The sequence below is a fragment of the Hyperolius riggenbachi genome, chromosome 5 (assembly GCF_040937935.1).
Source record: "Hyperolius riggenbachi isolate aHypRig1 chromosome 5, aHypRig1.pri, whole genome shotgun sequence".
In the NCBI taxonomy this organism is placed as follows: domain Eukaryota; kingdom Metazoa; phylum Chordata; class Amphibia; order Anura; family Hyperoliidae; genus Hyperolius; species Hyperolius riggenbachi.
Window position 1 is genome coordinate 133,943,389 of NC_090650.1, and position 17,847 is coordinate 133,961,235.

General features: G+C 43.7%; 1 protein-coding gene across 3 annotated transcripts in view; it reads right to left on the reverse strand.

The window, feature by feature from the left end:
• Positions 1 to 17,847, reverse strand: part of TMEM108 (transmembrane protein 108) — a 282,268-nt gene that overhangs the window by 42,950 nt on the left and 221,471 nt on the right. For all 3 annotated transcript variants that reach the window (XM_068234491.1, XM_068234490.1, XM_068234492.1), the window contains one exon: positions 12,199 to 13,185. In XM_068234491.1, the coding sequence (XP_068090592.1) occupies positions 12,199 to 13,185 (987 nt within the window). The remainder of the gene's footprint in view (positions 1 to 12,198; positions 13,186 to 17,847) is intronic.

A 17,847-nucleotide genomic window follows, 5' to 3' on the forward strand; every position in this document is an offset into this window, starting at 1 on the left:
TACTACCTGGCAAGAAGTAGATCATAATACAAAAGTTATGCAATAAATAAATAAATAGCAGACCAATAATCATACATGAGACTCAAGTCCCAACGGGTGTTAAGGCCTTCGGGGGTTCGTGTTTTCACCACAAATATGTTGCCCAATTTTGGCTCTTAAATTACGGGTAGTACATCCCACATATAGTAAGTGGTAGATTGAACATGGGATGACATAAATAGTATATTTAGTATCACAGTTGATGTACTGTTTTATGTGAAAAGTTCTATTTGCTGGAAAAATAAAATAGAAGGACCTCGTTTATGACGAGTACAATAGTGGCATGTAGAAATACCACAGGGATAGGAGCCCACGGTAGTGAGCCAAGTGGGGGTACGTACTGTAGTAGGGGAGCGGAAGAGACTTGGGGACAAAATGGATCCCAAGGTACGGGCCCTTCTGGCAGAGAAGCGGCACCCCTTATCAAGGACCGTTTTGATCTTGGGATCTGAATACAAAAACTAGAAGATATTTCTTCACTAAATCCGTGATTTTTTATATTCTGTGACAAAAGTCACTGCCTCGTTTTGTTCCGCTATCATCTATGTCTCTCCAAAAGCTCATTCCGTGGTCTCCTGGTACCTTTTAAACAGCCCAATGTTAACTGTTTGTTGATGTATCCCCTCTATCTAAGTCTCTCCTTGACCAAATCTAGGATGACATGAACTTGCTAGAAGGGTAGAATTGTCTGATGTAAGTTTACAGAAAGTACAGGTAGAGACAGCTCAGGCAGCAGGTTCACCGACCAGAGTAAGGTCTAAATAATTGTAGTTGTGTGAGAATTGATCGTGAAGTGCAAATTGAGATTGTTTCTGTTTACGTAATCCAAAAAGAAAATATGATGGCCGGGGGGAACTTTCCTCACCAAAAGGAGATCGTTAATATACCTCCCTTGCCATTTGATATGGGAGGAAAAAGGGTTATCATCTAAAGATACTGAGCTCCTCCCACCACCCCATGTAGAGCTTGGCCAGGGAGGAGGAGAACTTGGCTCCCATGGAAGATCCACATCTCTGGAGATAAAACCCTGAATCAAATATAAAATAGTTGTGTGTGAGAAGGGACTCAATGACCATCAACAAAAAGGACTTTAAAGAAACATCAAAGGAGGAATATGTAATGAAATGGAATTTCAATGCTGCTAGAGCAAGTTCGTGAGGGACTGAGGAATATAGGGAAGTGACATCCATGGTCACCCAACAAAAACCCTCATTCCATTCCAGCTGAGCAAGACCTGAAAGAACTACTGCTATTAGAAATGTTTGTACACCCACATAAAAGCTTTACAATGACTAATTATTTATCAGGGAAAATTGCTATTTGAATCCAATGTCCTTGCCTGCAGAGAAACTGAGGTTTATAGCTGGTTTATTAACCCCTATAGGAAAAAAGAAAAATAAAGAAAAGTAGAAGGAAGCAAAGGCAAGTTCGAGACAATGTATCAGGAGCACAGCCAGGCAGTTGGCATTGTTAAAGGAAACCTGGAAGGACTTAAAAAAAAAAGAGTTTTGGTTACCTGGGGCATCTACCAATCCCCTGCAGCCTCCCTGTGTCCGGGCCGCCAAGGAACGGTCCTCCGGTCTCCCACTAAGGCTAAATTTCGGTATCGCCAATTTGGAAGTCGACATCCTCTGTGCCTGCGTGGCCCTGGCTGCGCCTGCACAGCCCTGGCCTTGCGTGTCCTCGTTCCCATCACCCGGGGCGTCCTGCACAGGTGCAGTGCAAGGTTTTCTCGTACTGCACCTGTGCAGGATTCTACTGGTGATGGGAGCGCGAACGAGGACGCCCAGGGCCGTGCAGGCGCAGTGGCTGTCAACTTGCAAGTCGGTGATACTGAAACTTAACCATGGTGGGGGACCAGAGGATCGTTCCAGGATGGCACAGGCACAGGGCGGCTACAGGGGGCTGGCAGAAGCCACACTTTGGGGCATCTCCTGCTTTATTGTTTGGAGCACCGCTAAAAGAGTACTATGAAAGCATATGTTATTCACTGCACTGACTGTTAGCTTCTTCCGTGTTAGTCTTGCTATCATCATACAATGTATATACTGTACATGCTGTTGTCATTAGAGGTATACTGAACATGTTACAGTATACAACAAGACTGCTACTACAGAAAAATGAAAATGAATTTTCTCTCCACGAAGTTTACTAACATTATCCCTAAGTGATCAAGAGCTCTGCATGATATTCCAGAGTATCTTTTCAGACAGCACATCTTCATCTGTCAGCAGGAATCATACACTGATTGAGCCTTCACAGTCAACTGAAAAAAGGGCAATCTTTTCTCTGTGGATCCTCACACTGGCCAGAAATCTCTTATCAAAAACACAAAGGATAAATAATAGTGTAGTAAAAAGTTCTGTTGTGTGATAAAACAACAGCAGCAACAATACAAAACAGCCTTTCCAGTATAACCATACAATATATAACTTTAAAGTGGTGACTAGTAGACGAAAGTGACCAGTAAAACGGTGCTTTGAGCTTCCTATTACTGTTGACAATACAAATTGACCCGAAGAAGTGGCTTCAGACCATGAAACACGTTGTGGTTTGTTCTTTTAAAGGGGAACTGAAGTAAGAGGTATACGGAGGTTGCCATATTTATTTCCTTTTAACCACATTGTCCTTTGCTACAGTATATCTACGTCAGCTGTGGCTCTCTCCAAGCCACAGCGACGTAGATATACTGACCTGCTTGCAGCCCTGTTGTGCAGGAACAGGTGCGCTTCAGAGCGCACGTCCTGGCACTAACAGCTGCAATACTAATTGGTGAAAGGGAAAATGTTCCCTTGTAGCCAATTAGTGACCCCCCCCCCCTGCGGATGGACGATCACCGCTGTAGCAAACAGCGTGATCATTCATCTCTCCCCCTCCGTGGTCGGATCTGCTAAAAAAAATTATAAGAAAGCAGTCTGACTCACCTTATCTCGTTCCAGCGATCAGCCTGCAGCCCAAGTCCCCGATCGCCGCTCTGCACGCAGCCCTGTGATGCTGAATAGCCGGGTCCCGGCTTGATGACGTCATCAAGCCGGGACCCGGTAACCGGCATCACAGGGCTGCGTGCAGAGCGGCGATCGGGGGCTTGGGCTGCAGGCTGATCACTGGAATGAGATAAGGTGAGTCAGGCTGCTTTCTTATCATTTTTTATAGCGATCTGGCCACCGAGGGGGCTGCCTGGGGGGGGGGGGGGCATCTGGCTGGGTCTTATGGGGTGTGTGGACCCTTGGTAGGGGGTGGGAGGGGTAAAATGTGCAGCTGGGGGGGGGATAAAGTATGAGGGGCCAAATGCATAAAATACCCGCCAATGAAAGTCTAGTTTGTCCTGAAAAAAAACGATACCTAGATCAGTTAGGTGTCATGAGTAAGGATAAAGTTATGGCTGATTAAAAAGGGACACCGCTAAAGTGTCAAAACTGCTCTGGTCAATAAGGGGAAAACAAGGTCTGGTTGCGAAGTGGTTAATCAATTCCAGTTGCCTGGCAGCCCTGCTGGTCTATTTCTCTGCAGTAGTATCTGAATAACACCAGAAACAAGCATGCAGCTAGTCTTGTCAGATCTGACTTTAACCTATTTTGGTTCCTGGACGTAGTTTCTACGTCCAGGAACCATGCGCGCTACCGCGCGCCCCCGCGGCCGATTGTGCGCGTGCACGCGCACTCCCGGCCGCGGATTCGGTAGCCAAGGAATCAATGTATCGAGCTATGGAGCCCGATCATTGATTCCTCTCCCCCGCTGAAAAAGCGACAGCTTCTCTCGGAAGCTGAGCTTTTTCTGGCCGTCTCCTTCCCGATGCGTCACTCTAAGCGCGTGCTACGCTTAGAGTGATGTCATGTAAACAAACTCATGGCTGCCATCTTGTGGCCAAAAAGTAATACTACACCAATTAACACACATTTACATTATAAATCTATTGTTTACCTCCCACCCTCCCAAAAGTACCCAAATAAAATGTTTAGTATAAAAAAAAAAAACATTACAATAAAAAAAAAACATGTAAATATTTACCTAAGGGTCTAAACTTTTTAAATATCAATGTAAAGATGAAATATTTCTATTTTTTTTTTTAAACTTGTAAATAGTGATAGATGCAAAATGGAAAAAATGCACCTTTATTTCCAAATAAAATATTGTCGCCATACATTGTGATAGGGACATAATTTTAATGGTGTAATAACCGGGACATATGGGCAAATACAATACGCAAGTTTTAATTATGGAGGCATGTATTATTTTAAAACTATAATGGCTGAAAACTGAGAAATAATGAATTTTTCCATTTTTTTCTTATTCTTCCTGTTAAAATGCATTTACAGTAAAGTGGCTCTTAGCAAAATGTACCCCCCAAAGAAAGCCTAATTGGTGGCGGAAAAAAACAAGATATAGATCAGTGCATTGTGATAAGTAGTGATAAAGTTATAGGCTAATGAATGGGAGGTGAACATTTCTCACGTGAAAACGACGGAACCTGAATGGGTTAAAGTCTGAAACACCTGATCTGCTGCATGCTTGTTCAGGGGCTATGGCTAATAGTATTAGAGGCAGAGGATCAGCAGGGCTGCCAGGCAACTGGTATTGATTAAAAGGAAATAAATATGGCAGCCTCCGTATACCTCTTACTTCAGTTCCCCTTTATTAAATCGTCCTAAATTATCAAATAGTTGTCTTCATTGAAGGTAAGCCAAGACCTGCTTCTACTAGTTACCAGTATTTGGGGATCTGACATTTGTAGAATTTTACTTTTATGAAATCTGAAAACTTTACATCATAAAAGGCTGAATGGGGATGATACTTTTCCGCATGCGTTTATACCGGTCGCTGTAACTAGAAAAGTGGGAGTACCCATTTACTGTCTTTTATTACCAATCCCAGATTGTAAGTACTACACAAGATTGGGCTCCCGTTGTCTGCTGTGTTATCCTTTTTTGTTTTTCTACACATTATGTTTAACTTTGAAGTGATTCTTTAGTAGATCAAAATAAGTGATATTAGCCGGAAGCCTACGGTAAGGTTGTAGGTACCATACAACCACCTCAGCAGGGGCGTCGCTAGCCCTATTTTGGGGTGGCACGTGCCCCCAATCTGTTCTGGGGTGCCACGGATCTCAACGGCTCCCTCCAGCCGCCGCCACCGCCGCCGCGTCACTCAGGATCAGGCGGCGAGCCGGCGACCAATCGTGCGGGCGCTAGGACCCAGCGCCCGCACTGATATGCAGAAGTGACAACACTTCCGCATATAGAGCGGGTGCGTCCGGCGCCCGCTCGTACAACTGGTCGGGTCGCCGCTGATCCTGAGGTCTGCTGAGAGGTAGGGGGGGAGCGGCGGTGCAGCGGCTAGAGGGGGGGCCTCAATGTTACTCACTCACTGCCTAAAGGGGCTTCCTGTCACTCACTCACTACCTAAAGGGGCTCCCTGTCACTCACTCACTTCCTAAAGGGGCTCCCTGTTACTCACTCACTTCCTAAAGGGCCTCCCTGTCACTCACTCACTACCTAAAGGTGCTCCCTGTCACTCACTCACTACCTAAAGGGGCTCCCTGTCACTCACTCACTTCCTAAAGGGGCTCCCTGGCACTCACTCACTTCCTTAAGGGGCTCCCTGGCACTCACTCACTTCCTAATGGGCTCCCTGGCACTCACTCACTGCCTAAAGGGGCTCCCTGGCACTCACTCACTACCTAAAGGGGCTTCCTGTCACTCACTCACTGCCTAAAGGGGCTCCCTGTCACTCACTGCCTAAAGGGGCTCCCTGGCACTCACTCACTTCCTAAAGGGGCTCCCTGTCACTCACTCACTACCTAAAGGGCCTCCCTGTTACTCACTCACTGCCTAAAGGGGCTCCCTGTCACTCACTCACTACCTAAAGGGGCTCCCTGTCACTCACTCACTTCCTAAAGAGGCTCCCTGTTACTCACTCACTTCCTAAAGGGCCTCCCTGTCACTCACTCACTACCTAAAGGGGCTCCCTGTCACTCACTCACTTCCTAAAGGGGCTCCCTGGCACTCACTCACTTCCTAAAGGGGCTCCCTGGCACTCACTCACTTCCTAATGGGCTCCCTGGCACTCACTCACTGCCTAAAGGGGCTCCCTGGCACTCACTCACTACCTAAAGGGGCTTCCTGTCACTCACTCACTGCCTAAAGGGGCTCCCTGTCACTCACTCACTGCCTAAAGGGGCTCCCTGGCACTCACTCACTTCCTAAAGGGGCTCCCTGGCACTCACTCACTACCTAAAGGGGCTCCCTGTCACTCACTCACTACCTAAAGGGGCTCCCTGTCACTCACTCACTGCCTAAAGGGGCTCCCTGGCACTCACTCACTGCCTAAAGGGGCTCCCTGGCACTCACTCACTGCCTAAAGGGGCTCCCTGGCACTCACTCACTGCCTAAAGGGGCTCCCTGGCACTCACTCACTGCCTAAAGGGGCTCCCTGGCACTCACTCACTGCCTAAAGGGGCTCCCTGGCACTCACTCACTGCCTGAAGGGGCTCCCTGGCACTAACTCTTTTCCTAAAGGGGCTCCCTGGCACTCACTCACTTCCTAAAGGGGCTCCCTGTCACTCACTCACTGCCTAAAGGGGCTCCCTGGCACTCACTCACTACCTAAAGGGGCTCCCTGGCACTCACTCACTACCTAAAGGGCCTCCCTGGCACTCACTAACTGCCTGAAGGGACTCCCTGGCACTCACTCACTGCCTGAAGGGGCTCCCTGGCACTCACTCACTGCCTAAAGGGCCTCCCTGGCACTCACTCACTGCCTAAAGGGGCTCCCTGTCACTCACTATCGGGGTCCCTGTCACTCACTACCTAACTGGAGGTGCCTGTCACTCACTAGCTAACCTGGGGGTCCCTGTCACTCACTACCTAACTTGGGGGGCTACCATATTAAGGGGGCATTCTGCCTATTTATGTGAAATGCTGTCTATTTATGTGCCTCATGACTGCTGAATTTGTCTTGTTGGGAGCCTTATGATTTGTTGGGGGCCTCAAGATTGCTGAATTTGTCTTGTTGGGGGCCTCATAATTGCTGAATTTGTCTTGTTGGGGGCCTCATGATTTGTTGGAGGCCTCATGATTGCTGAATTTGTCTTGTTGGGGGCCTCATGATTTGTTGGGGGCCTCATGATTGCTGAATTTGTCTTGTTGGGGGTCACATGATTGCTAACTGCGAGACTATGGGAAAAGCTGAATCCTTATCATATGAGACAATAGCATTAAACCTACTTTTTTAGCTTTTTAAAACAGAAAATAAAACTGGGAGGTTCTAAAAAATTGAATACATTTTTCAGGCGTAGGATGGATGAAATTGTTTATCTTCACAGTTTAATTTCAAGTTGGATTTTCCATAATGTTCATGTATGAGTTAAAACGTTTGTACAGTATTTAGTTTAAATTGCTGTTGCCACTTTGCGATAGAGACGTGACTTTTGGGTTGCAGTTTGGGCACTCGGCCTCCAAAAGGTTCGCCACCACTGTCATAATCTAATGTCCCACCATTGCTAGGTTCATGTAAATTTGTCTCCACCCGTTACCACACCTATATTCTGGTCCATGGCCCACCCATTTTTCGGCGCGGCGCGATGAGCACGCCGCACAACGTGATCCTCATATTTTTGGCACGCTAGCTGCAGTGTGCTGAATTCTGCTGCCTACAGTATGTACAGTATACTCTGTTCTCTAGTGCCTGCACTGTGTGCTGATTTACCTCCAGTGTGTACAGTGTAAGGTGTTACTCTGTGCCTTTACTGATTGTAAACCAGCTATATTGTATGCTGATCCCTGCTACTTTCAGTATGTACAGTATTAGCTGTAAAGCCTGGTACACACATACAATTTTGATTAGCCAATTTTAGCTCTGTTCATAAAATTCATTGTCTGTTGGCCCACTTACTGCACGGGGGTGGTAAAATTGGGGGTCAGTGATTGACCAATCAAAATTGTATGTGCGTATACATCTTTGATCTATGCCTATACTGATTGTAAATTATCTAAATAAAGGACAGGGGGCTCCATCCAATATTTCGATGGGCAGGCCCGTTATCTGTAGCTTACACCGCTGCTAAGTTCATGTACATTTGGCCCCACCCATGGCCACGTCCACTCACCTCATGGCCATTTTTTTGCCCATATACCTCCCCACCTGGTGCCCACAGGTGCCCCCGATCTCCACAGACCCTAGAAACGCCCCTGCACCTCAGCAATACTCCCACTCCCAAGTTCAGAGCAGGATCATTCACAAGGCAACTTAGGCATGTGCCTGGGATTTGGTGAAGATTGCATTTATGGGGGCTTTGCAATTAACCACGGAAGTTGGTGGTATTGACTATAATGTAATAGTGGAAATTACGTCTGAATTTTTCACTTGGCATTCCGAATTCGGAAGACGGAATGCTGATTTCCAGTGTGGAAATCAGAAATTGGCGGAAATTGAAAAGCTGATTCCTAATAAGAGTGTAACCCCCCCCCCCCTGTGAAAATTTAGATGAGCCCCTCCGTGCCTGCCGCTGCTGCCGCCTATTAATGCTGGAGCCAGGGGGAGCGGTGAGGGAAGAGCTCCGCCAATGTAGGTGGCCAATGCTCTCCCCTCTCCACTATCATGTGACTATAACAACTTCCAGTTAAGTTATAAATTTAACTAAAATACTACACTTCTTGGCTTCTGTATTTACCCTCCGTAAGATTCTTAGTTCTATTCATTTTTAAGTTTAGAAAAAACAAAAATCCTCTTAGGTTTTTATTGGTGTTTTTATTATGTTGATCTCCCTTTGTTTTCTGCACTGGTGTGTTATGAGACGTTACTGTCTGAAGAGCAGGCTCTGTTAACGTTGCCACTAGTGGTAGATGTAGGTCTTCTCAAAACATGGTGTCCAGCTACGGGTCTTCATTAGAGTACCCTGCAAGGGTTGATAGGTTGCTTCTTCTTGTGGACAGTGGACTACTTTGCTACATGGAAGCTACCAGGTCATGACCCCTGAGATTTCCCCACCAGTGACAAGAGAGCAGGAGATGCTGCGATGTGCAGTTATGCTGAAATCTATTAAAATCTATGCCTAGTTTGTGGAAGGTTACAATCTTTCTCTGATCAGATTTAATCTGAGAGAGATCGACCTGATGGTCAAATCTGTGGCCATCTATCAGTGTAGCAGTTTGAAACAAGCCTCTTTTTAAAGCCTAACTAAATCCAAAAAGTTTATTCCTGTGAAGAGTTATCAGAATCAGAATTGATTTATTCACCAAGCACGACTGGGTCGTGCCCAGAATTGTTCTTGGCAACATAAAGGGTACAGAGAAGGAGGAAGACACAAAACACATTCAAAACAGATTGACATAATAGCAACATGACAGATTAACATTAATAGCAGCAGTGGTACAACACAGAAGCAAAAACAGGTTAACAGTAGCAGCTGCCGGGAAGCAGCAGCAGATATACAATTGTAGCATCAATGAGACATAGCAATGAGCAGTGAGCACAGGCTAACCCTAGCAGCCTACTGGTAACAGCAACAATGGCAATGACCACGGCCTAGTAGGGAATAGAAGGGAGAGTGTCCGCTGAAGGAGTGAGGATGTGGAAAGAGTTTGAAGCTCTGATAGATTTTTATTAGTGTCTAGGTTTACAGTACAATACATTTTAATCACTTTCTCAGAACAAGAAGTGAGGGAAAATGTCAAAGTCAAAATAACAACACAAGCAACAATAAAATATTTTTTTCTTATAGTAAGTATAGGTGTAAACTTCTGTCAGCTTTTTATTGTGTTCTTTGATCCCGCTGGAGAAATTTCCTTCACTTCCTGTCTCACACAACATGCTCACAAAAGACAAGCAATGAGAAAAACATCTTCCTCTTTGGGACACAGATAACACAAATACACTGACAGCTATTCTAACCCTTCTGAGGCCTGGAACCCACTAGGAGCGCTTTTCTGAGTGCTTTGTGATTTGAAAAGCTCTTGCTAATGTAATGCTATGGGTGTGATCCCACTTGAGCGATGTGATTTTATAAAAATCCCCCATAGCATTGCATTAGTAAGAGCTTTTTCAAATCACAAGCACTTAGAAAAGGTTGCTAGTGGGTTTTAGCCCTAAGACTGCAGCCCCCATCCAAAAACAAAAGTTGGTATTAGTTTGGCTTCAACTTCATTAAGTGAGAGATAATAGTGCCAAATGACATGAAGAAACCATCTTGTCTATAGAGCAGGAGCAATCATTGATCACAGTGGTCCTGACTCCTGTGTCTACTACAAGTTCTACTGCAGTGAAATACTTTAAATTTAATTTAAATGCTGGCCAATAATAACTAGAGGGATGGGAAGCAACCTCTTTTTTTAGCATGTAGCCACATTTAGAATTCAGAAATCTGTATTTAACACAATGCATTTCTCCCAACTAGAAACAGAATTGTTTGATGCACTCAACAATGCTGTTTGGCTCATAAAGTTATTGTAACGATTGTGGAACTATCTCCGTGGTCAGTGCACAAGATGTGCGCTGACACTGCGGAAGTCCTGCACAAGCGTGTAAAACGGCAGAACCCAGCTTTGGTGCAATGCACCTGTAGAGAGAAAGTGAGCACAGAGACAGAATGTATGTGTGTCCACCAATCTAGTCGCCACCCGGCGACGGTGAACACACAACAGCGGAAACGAAGTGGGAACGCAATCGCAAGAGTGGCGATTGCCAATAGTGACACAACCACAAGTGGAGCAAGAAAGACCCAGCAAATAGCAATGATCAGAACGCCAAGGAAAATAACAAACGCTAGCTAAACGCGAACTCCGCATTCATTCGCAACAGAGAAACGCGTTTAAGACACGATCACCGTGCGTTAGGCGCCCAGTGACAAGCGTGCCACCCTAACTAACCAATGTAACACAAAAACAAAATAGAGAACACGAACGCTTGCTAAACGGTTACCTCACCGAGCCTACAGCAAGCGTTCGTACCAGACAAGACAGACAGAAGGAGTAGCCAGTAGCAACCGCAGCTCTGGTCTACACTCCCAGACAGAGTACATAAGGAACCACCGTTACTACCGCTAGAGCGGATGCAATCCAGACAGACAGACAGATGGAGTAAACCAGTAGCAACCGCTGCTCTGGCTTGTACCCCTAAGACGGAGTACAGAAGGAACCACCACCACTACCGCTAGGGCGAATGCGATCCCCGCAGACAGAACGATTTCCTGTCGACCGCCGCTGGCGACAAGTCAATCGCAACAGATAGACTGTACAAGGCAAAACAGATAATACAACCTGACTACACTAGAAGGGATGCCTAGTGCAGTCCCAAGGAATTACTCTAAGATAATCTTAGCAAACAATAGCAAAGGCTGATACTCCAGGTGAGTAAGCAGGAACAAACCATCATGACCAGCAAGGAATTCTGGGAGCAAAAGGCATTTATACTGCAAGCCATCAAAGGAAGCAGCTGAGCAATTTGCATTGACAAGTGTATGCAAATTCCTCACCAGCAGAGCAACTCTGAAACTTTCAAAGTGAAGACAGGTCTCTTTTCCAGAGACCTGCAGCACTCAGACCTAAAGAATGGTCAAACAGCTGTCTGCCTGTGCAGACAGCTGAGCAGATCATTACAGCTACATATGTCTTCAGTATAGTGTAGGAAAAACTTAAAGGGGAATCTGTACTGTAAAATTATTACAGTAAAAAGCATACCATTCTATTCATTATGTTCTCTTGGGCCCCTCTGTGCTGTTTCTGCCACTCTCTGCTGCAATCCTGGCTTGTAATTGCCATTTTTATGCAGTGTTTACAAACAAAAGACACAGCAAGTGATAGGCTGAGAGTAGCTCAGTGTGTGAGTCATACAGGGTGTGCAGGGGGCCTGGAGAGGGTGTGTATAGCTTCTATCCAATCACAAGCCGCACAGCACATTCCAGCCTGACTGCCTGAGCCTGACAGACCCGACAGAGGAGAGAAGATTAGATCATATGACAGAGATAACACAGCCACTGTGCAACTAGGAAAGGCTGCAGTAAGACAGAGCACATTAGAACAGCTATAGGAACTTATAGGATAGAAGAAATAAGGCTCAAAATTTTGTTACAGAGTCTCTTTAAAGTATTCTCAACTGAAAACAACTGGATACAAGATAATACTAGGATCAATACTAGAAAAAAATATATAAATACTGTATACTTACAACACGATGATATTGGTACACTAATAGCCAGGAATATCCAAGCAATGTCCACTTTGCTGAGGCAAATAGTTTCTCTGTGTGTAGGCTGACTGCCTTCCTCTGTTACATGTGAAATGTTGCCAGGAACGCCAGGTTTCCAAGTTCCAGCAGGTACCAGCCTGTTAAGGAAATTCCCAGTAGCTGTGGATCCAGTTGTAGACATAGTTATTGAGCTCATAGTGGTGGCATCAGATGGTACAATGAATTCTAAAGTGGTAGTATGTTCTGACACAGTATGTGGCTTGATGATACTAATCTTGATTGTCCCTAGGACAGGTTTAGTGCCATCAGTATCAGTGGAAGTCTGCAGAAATGGAGGTGATGTAGTCATGCTTTTTATGCTTGGAGAAGTTACATTCTTCCCTCGTCTAATAGAAAACAAGGAGCCATTGCGATTCAACACATCCCATAGTTTATAATGAGTGGATTTAAAAGGCACAGACACTGATTCAGTGTTCATGGATATGTCAGTGGCAAGGGTAGGTGAACTTTCAGTAGAAAGGCTTTGCAAATTTCCAGCATGGAGTAAAGAGCCTAGAATAGTGCTAGTGTGCTCAGCTGCAATAGTAGTCCTCACGGGAAAGCTTGATAGAATCTCAGGTTTGAGGTATGGTTCTGTAGACCCAACATACTCATCTGTCATATTTCCAAATGGTGTCTTTGTATTTCCTGACTGTGTAACACCCTGAACACTGGAAAATGGTGTGACCATAAGCCCGTTATTGTAATCAACAGCTTTGCTGTGACGAGGCCCTGAGTCTGTGGATTTCACAGCTTGTTTACTGCCAGATCTTGTAGACTTCCGCACAAGGCCAAACGTAACACCTGGCATCACCATTCCTGCATTTGTGTTGGATCCCTCCAGAAACTGGAAAGATGGTAAAGTTGAAAACGGCTCCTTTACTCCAAATACCTTTTTGTCTGCCTGCAGCAAAATAAGTAAAGCACCTAAAACAAAGGAAAACACAATGTTAATGTAACTCATTAGATCAGATACACAATACGAACATTCATTCTATGTTGTTTACATAAGATCTGACAGCTTCAGTCACGCTTGCATGGAGCAGTTGAGATCTCACCCCTCCCACAAGCTCAGATCAATTGGATTCAATGACTTGGTCATCCACAGAGATCACCTCAAAACCATTGGAACCAGATCTTCTGTCATGCTGCCCCTACCTTTTGAAACGTACCACACCCAATTAGGACAGCTCCATCCTTGGATGTGTTTAAAACCAGATTAAAAAGGTCATCTGTTTAGTTGGGCATTTACAAACATGTAGCACTGTCGCTAATACACTTTGAGCCCTATGATGTTAAAGGACACCTGAAGAGAGAGGTATATGGAGGCTGCCATGTTTCTTTCCTTTTAAGCAATACCAGTTGCCTGGCAGCCATGCTGACCCTCTGCCTCTAATACTTTTAGCCATAGACCCTGAACAAGCATGCGGCAGATCAGGTGTCTCTGACATTATTGTCAGATCTGACAGATTAGCTGCATGCTTGTTTCTGGTGTTATTCAGGCACTTCTACAGCCAAACAGACCAACAGTGCTACCAGGCAACTGGTATTGTTTAAAAGGAAATAAACATGGCAGCTTCCATAGTCTTCTCACTTCAGTTGTCCTTTAAGTGCGTTACAGATGTTGTTTTTGTTTGTTCTTTCCATTATTGTTTTAAAGTGTACCAGAGACTAAGCATACGAAAGAATTGGTACTTACCCGGGGCTTCCTCCTGCCCCATAAACACGTGTGAATCCCACGCTGTCCTTCTGCGGTCTGCCAATCAGCCGCAATCAGCCCTGTCTAAGTCGTCTCCAGTCTGCATCTTCTGCACATGTGCGGACATCCTGCGCATGGGCAATAGACCCAGACTGACGTAGTTGAGCAAGTTACTGGGACTGATCACAGCTGAACGGCAGACCGCGGGAGGATGGCGTGGGACTCACACGTATTTATGGGGCGGGAGGAAGCCCCAGGTAAGTATCAATTCCTTCATTTACTTTGCCTCTGGTTTACTTTAAGAGCAATAGTAACAAACATTATAGATTCATGGATTTTGCATATCAGCCTGAGCATATTAAAAGCAGGCTTGTCCATTTTGTGAGGTTATACTTTAAGTTCAAAGAAAGACATCTCACATATTTTGCACATTTTGTGCTTGAAAGTGATTGTTTAGAAAAATAGCAATGGTCTTGTTCTAATAGTAATCTTTTGGGTATACGTTGTGGAAACTCTTTTATTAAGAAAATACCTGATTGACAATTCAACCCTTATAGTATCCATGTATGATGAGAATCTCTGAAGTCTCCAAGAGAATCCTAGTCCTTATATGTAGAGGCAGTAAGAGATGATGCATCGTAAATATTCTGTTTGTTTATTGGTGAGAGACCTTAGAGGAAATTATTTTTATAAGGGGTAAGGACAGGTGGTTCTTATACACGTACAAAGGATGTTGTGTGCAGTGATAGGGACTCAATACCTAGGGTGACAGTTCAGGGCTGAGTGCTATAAAAGGGCAACACATTGTTTCTATGGAGAGTGGAGGAGGGATGACATTGCAACAGACTATGAAGTGGCTTCCAGCAGGAGGAGGAGAACAAGGCACTCGCCCTAGACGATCTAGCACTTAAAGAGAAACCGTGACCAAGAATTGAACTTTATCCTAATCAGTAGCTGATATCCCCTTTTACATGAGAAATCTATTCCTTTTCACAAACGGATCATCAGGGGGCTCTCTATGGCTGATATTGTGGTGAAACCCCTACCACAGGAAACTGTAAGAACCATGGTCCTGGCAGTTTCCTATCTGTGAACTTCGTTGCATTGTGGGAAATAGCTGTTTCCAACTGCCAAAAAAGCTAGCAGCAGCTACCTCAACTTACATCACCTGCCAGCAGTAAAAATGTCACCATGTGATAAATGTCAGAATGTAAATCAGGGAGAGGAAAGCTTTTATAATGGGCAAACACTGACTAAATCATTTATGCATAATTATTGTAAAAATGAAGCATTTTTTTTAATTACATTATTTTCCCTGGAGTTCCTCTTTAAGATCTCTCAACTAAGCATATAGAGGCTGCACAGGCTAAGTTCTCAACCAAGATGGCCCAGACCACCTGACTTGGCCGAGAACCCTCTGTGTAAAAGGCTTTTGTTCTTTAAAGTCCTTCAAGTCTTTGATCGCGTTGTTGAGCTTATGCGCTATCACAACCAAAATCCCTGTTTTTGTAGCAGAAGTGTAAAAGTTCCTGTTTTTATACAGAGTCTTGCAAAACAGAAATTTGTCTTATTAATACTTAAGTTATTTGCGATTATTCAGGTTGGAGTGAGCATATGAGATGTCCCACAATGCATCAGTGCTGAATATGCAAATTGTCCCTTAATGTTCCGGCTCTGGTGCAGGTTTTAGCTCTTCAGCTTATTTTATGTATATTTGGTCCCTGTTTGGAAGCAGAAGTGAGCAGTCAATATGTTATAGCCCCTGTTTTTTGCAGTGATAATTGTAAGCTAAAACATGGTGGATTACAGAGGGTGAACTTTACCTGCAATGTTGAATCATATATAAATATTTGCTGAATGTGTGAGCACAGACTATTTTGTCTCTATTTTGTCTTTGACTGCTTTATTTTAGGTTCTATGTAGGCTTCTAATGGACGTGGCTACTTAAAATACAATACAGTGCAAAAGTTATAGGTGGGTGTGAGAATAATGCTTTCACAGAGAGAAGTGTATGTGATGGATTCACCATTCACGGATTCGCTGTTTGCCCGAAAGTAGCGCTTGAAGACTTTCCAAAGTTCCCCTTAAAGCGGTTTAAAACTCTGACAAAATTTTCAACAAAAATGTGTTTTCCTACTTTTCATAACCCATACAATTATCTTATTTGCTTTTGTGCACACGTATTATTATTCATTTAGACATTATAACTTCCCAAAGTTCAGTTAATTTATTTTTAAAGCTGCTGGTGCATTTTATTCATAACTGTTGTAATTCTGTTGTGAATGCAGCCACCAGTAATTTCTGACCTGTCTTTCACCTCAGGACTCATCAGCTGAAGTCCTGCACAGCCAGAGAATGTTTACATAAATGTATCAAGTAAAGAATGTGTACACAAGATAAGCTTAACAGCAGTTCGGATGCGGGTTCTCCCTGCAGAAGAAAGAGTCAGCCTTGTGATGTAACCCTTTGAATGCTGTTTTACTAAAAAAAACATTGTGTTAGTATATTATATGCTGTACATACCGGTAATCTTTTAGTGCAAAGAAGACATTCTGGGTTATATTCCGCTTTAAGTTTGAATTTTACTTAGAAAGAGGTATTTCTGTCAATTTGTTCCTTTTATACATAATATTTGTAATTTTTCTGTATTCATTTTTATGCACTATTTTGTTTTAAAATAAACAATAAAAAATTGTTTGTCTAAGTGCTTGTTCTGAATATCCTCTGCAAAGAATCCTTCCCGGAGAGAACATTACCAGAACTGTTTTATTAATACATATTGTTATATATAGTGAGGTTGGTGAAATAACCCCTTTTCCTACAGAACTAGGTAGAGGGTTAGCATAGCGTCTTCTCACGCATATTAGAAGTACTGTAGTTGTGAGATTTTCCAAATGGTATTTTGTAGCATTACACAACTTTACCAGTCTTTTGCTACACCATCGAATTTTATAAAATATGGTGCTGGTATCAAATTCCAAATAAGAATATATTTTTCATGAAACATTAAGATTTATTATATGCCTCATATGCTGCCTTTGTACTATTTTAAGTCAAATATAATGTTTAAATGATTTGCAGATCATTGCACACCGTTTTTCTGTACATTTCATTTTTCGGGAAATAATCCTTTACATTGTACAGCGGCTGCATGATTATGTCTGGTATCGAGCATCAGGAAGTACTTATCGTGGGGTTGGTTAAGGTTAGACATCAGGAAGTGGATTCAATTAGTAAGTGAGGCTAGGGTTAAGTGCTAGGAAAGAGAAGGGTATAATTTAGGGTTAGGTCTCTTTTACACTTACTCAGTTGCTCTCAGTTAAAACTGAAAGAAAACTGATTTTCAAAGTAATGCCCATGTTTTCCTATGGCACAGTTCCCACTATATGCGTTTTAACTGAAATCTTTTTCACAATGCACTGCTATGGAAAAACCGCGTACCAATGCGTACTAACGCACACTAACACGTACTAACGCATACCAACGCATTAAGTGTAAAAGAACACAAAAAAAGATCAACGCAAAGCCATATATGTATATATTTATAGTAACAGATGATGGTACCCATAGTTTATTGATATTTTAACTTGTGGACTCAGCTGGTGCTAAAATGAAGTGGCATCTGCAGTAAACATGCCACTTGCCCCCTGCCATGAGGAACTGGAGAAGGATGCATGATGCTGCATCATTATCCTGAGACAAGGGCTGTGGAGCCCAGAATGATCCATCTATAATTTAGCTTTATGAATGATGATTTGATCATATAAACAGCTATTATTTATTCTTATGGTATATTATAGTTAATTACTCTTTACACGTGTTTAAGAATTTTGATAAATACACTATGTCAACAGTTCCTGCTACAAAGTGCAGCTAAGTGCTAAGTGCTG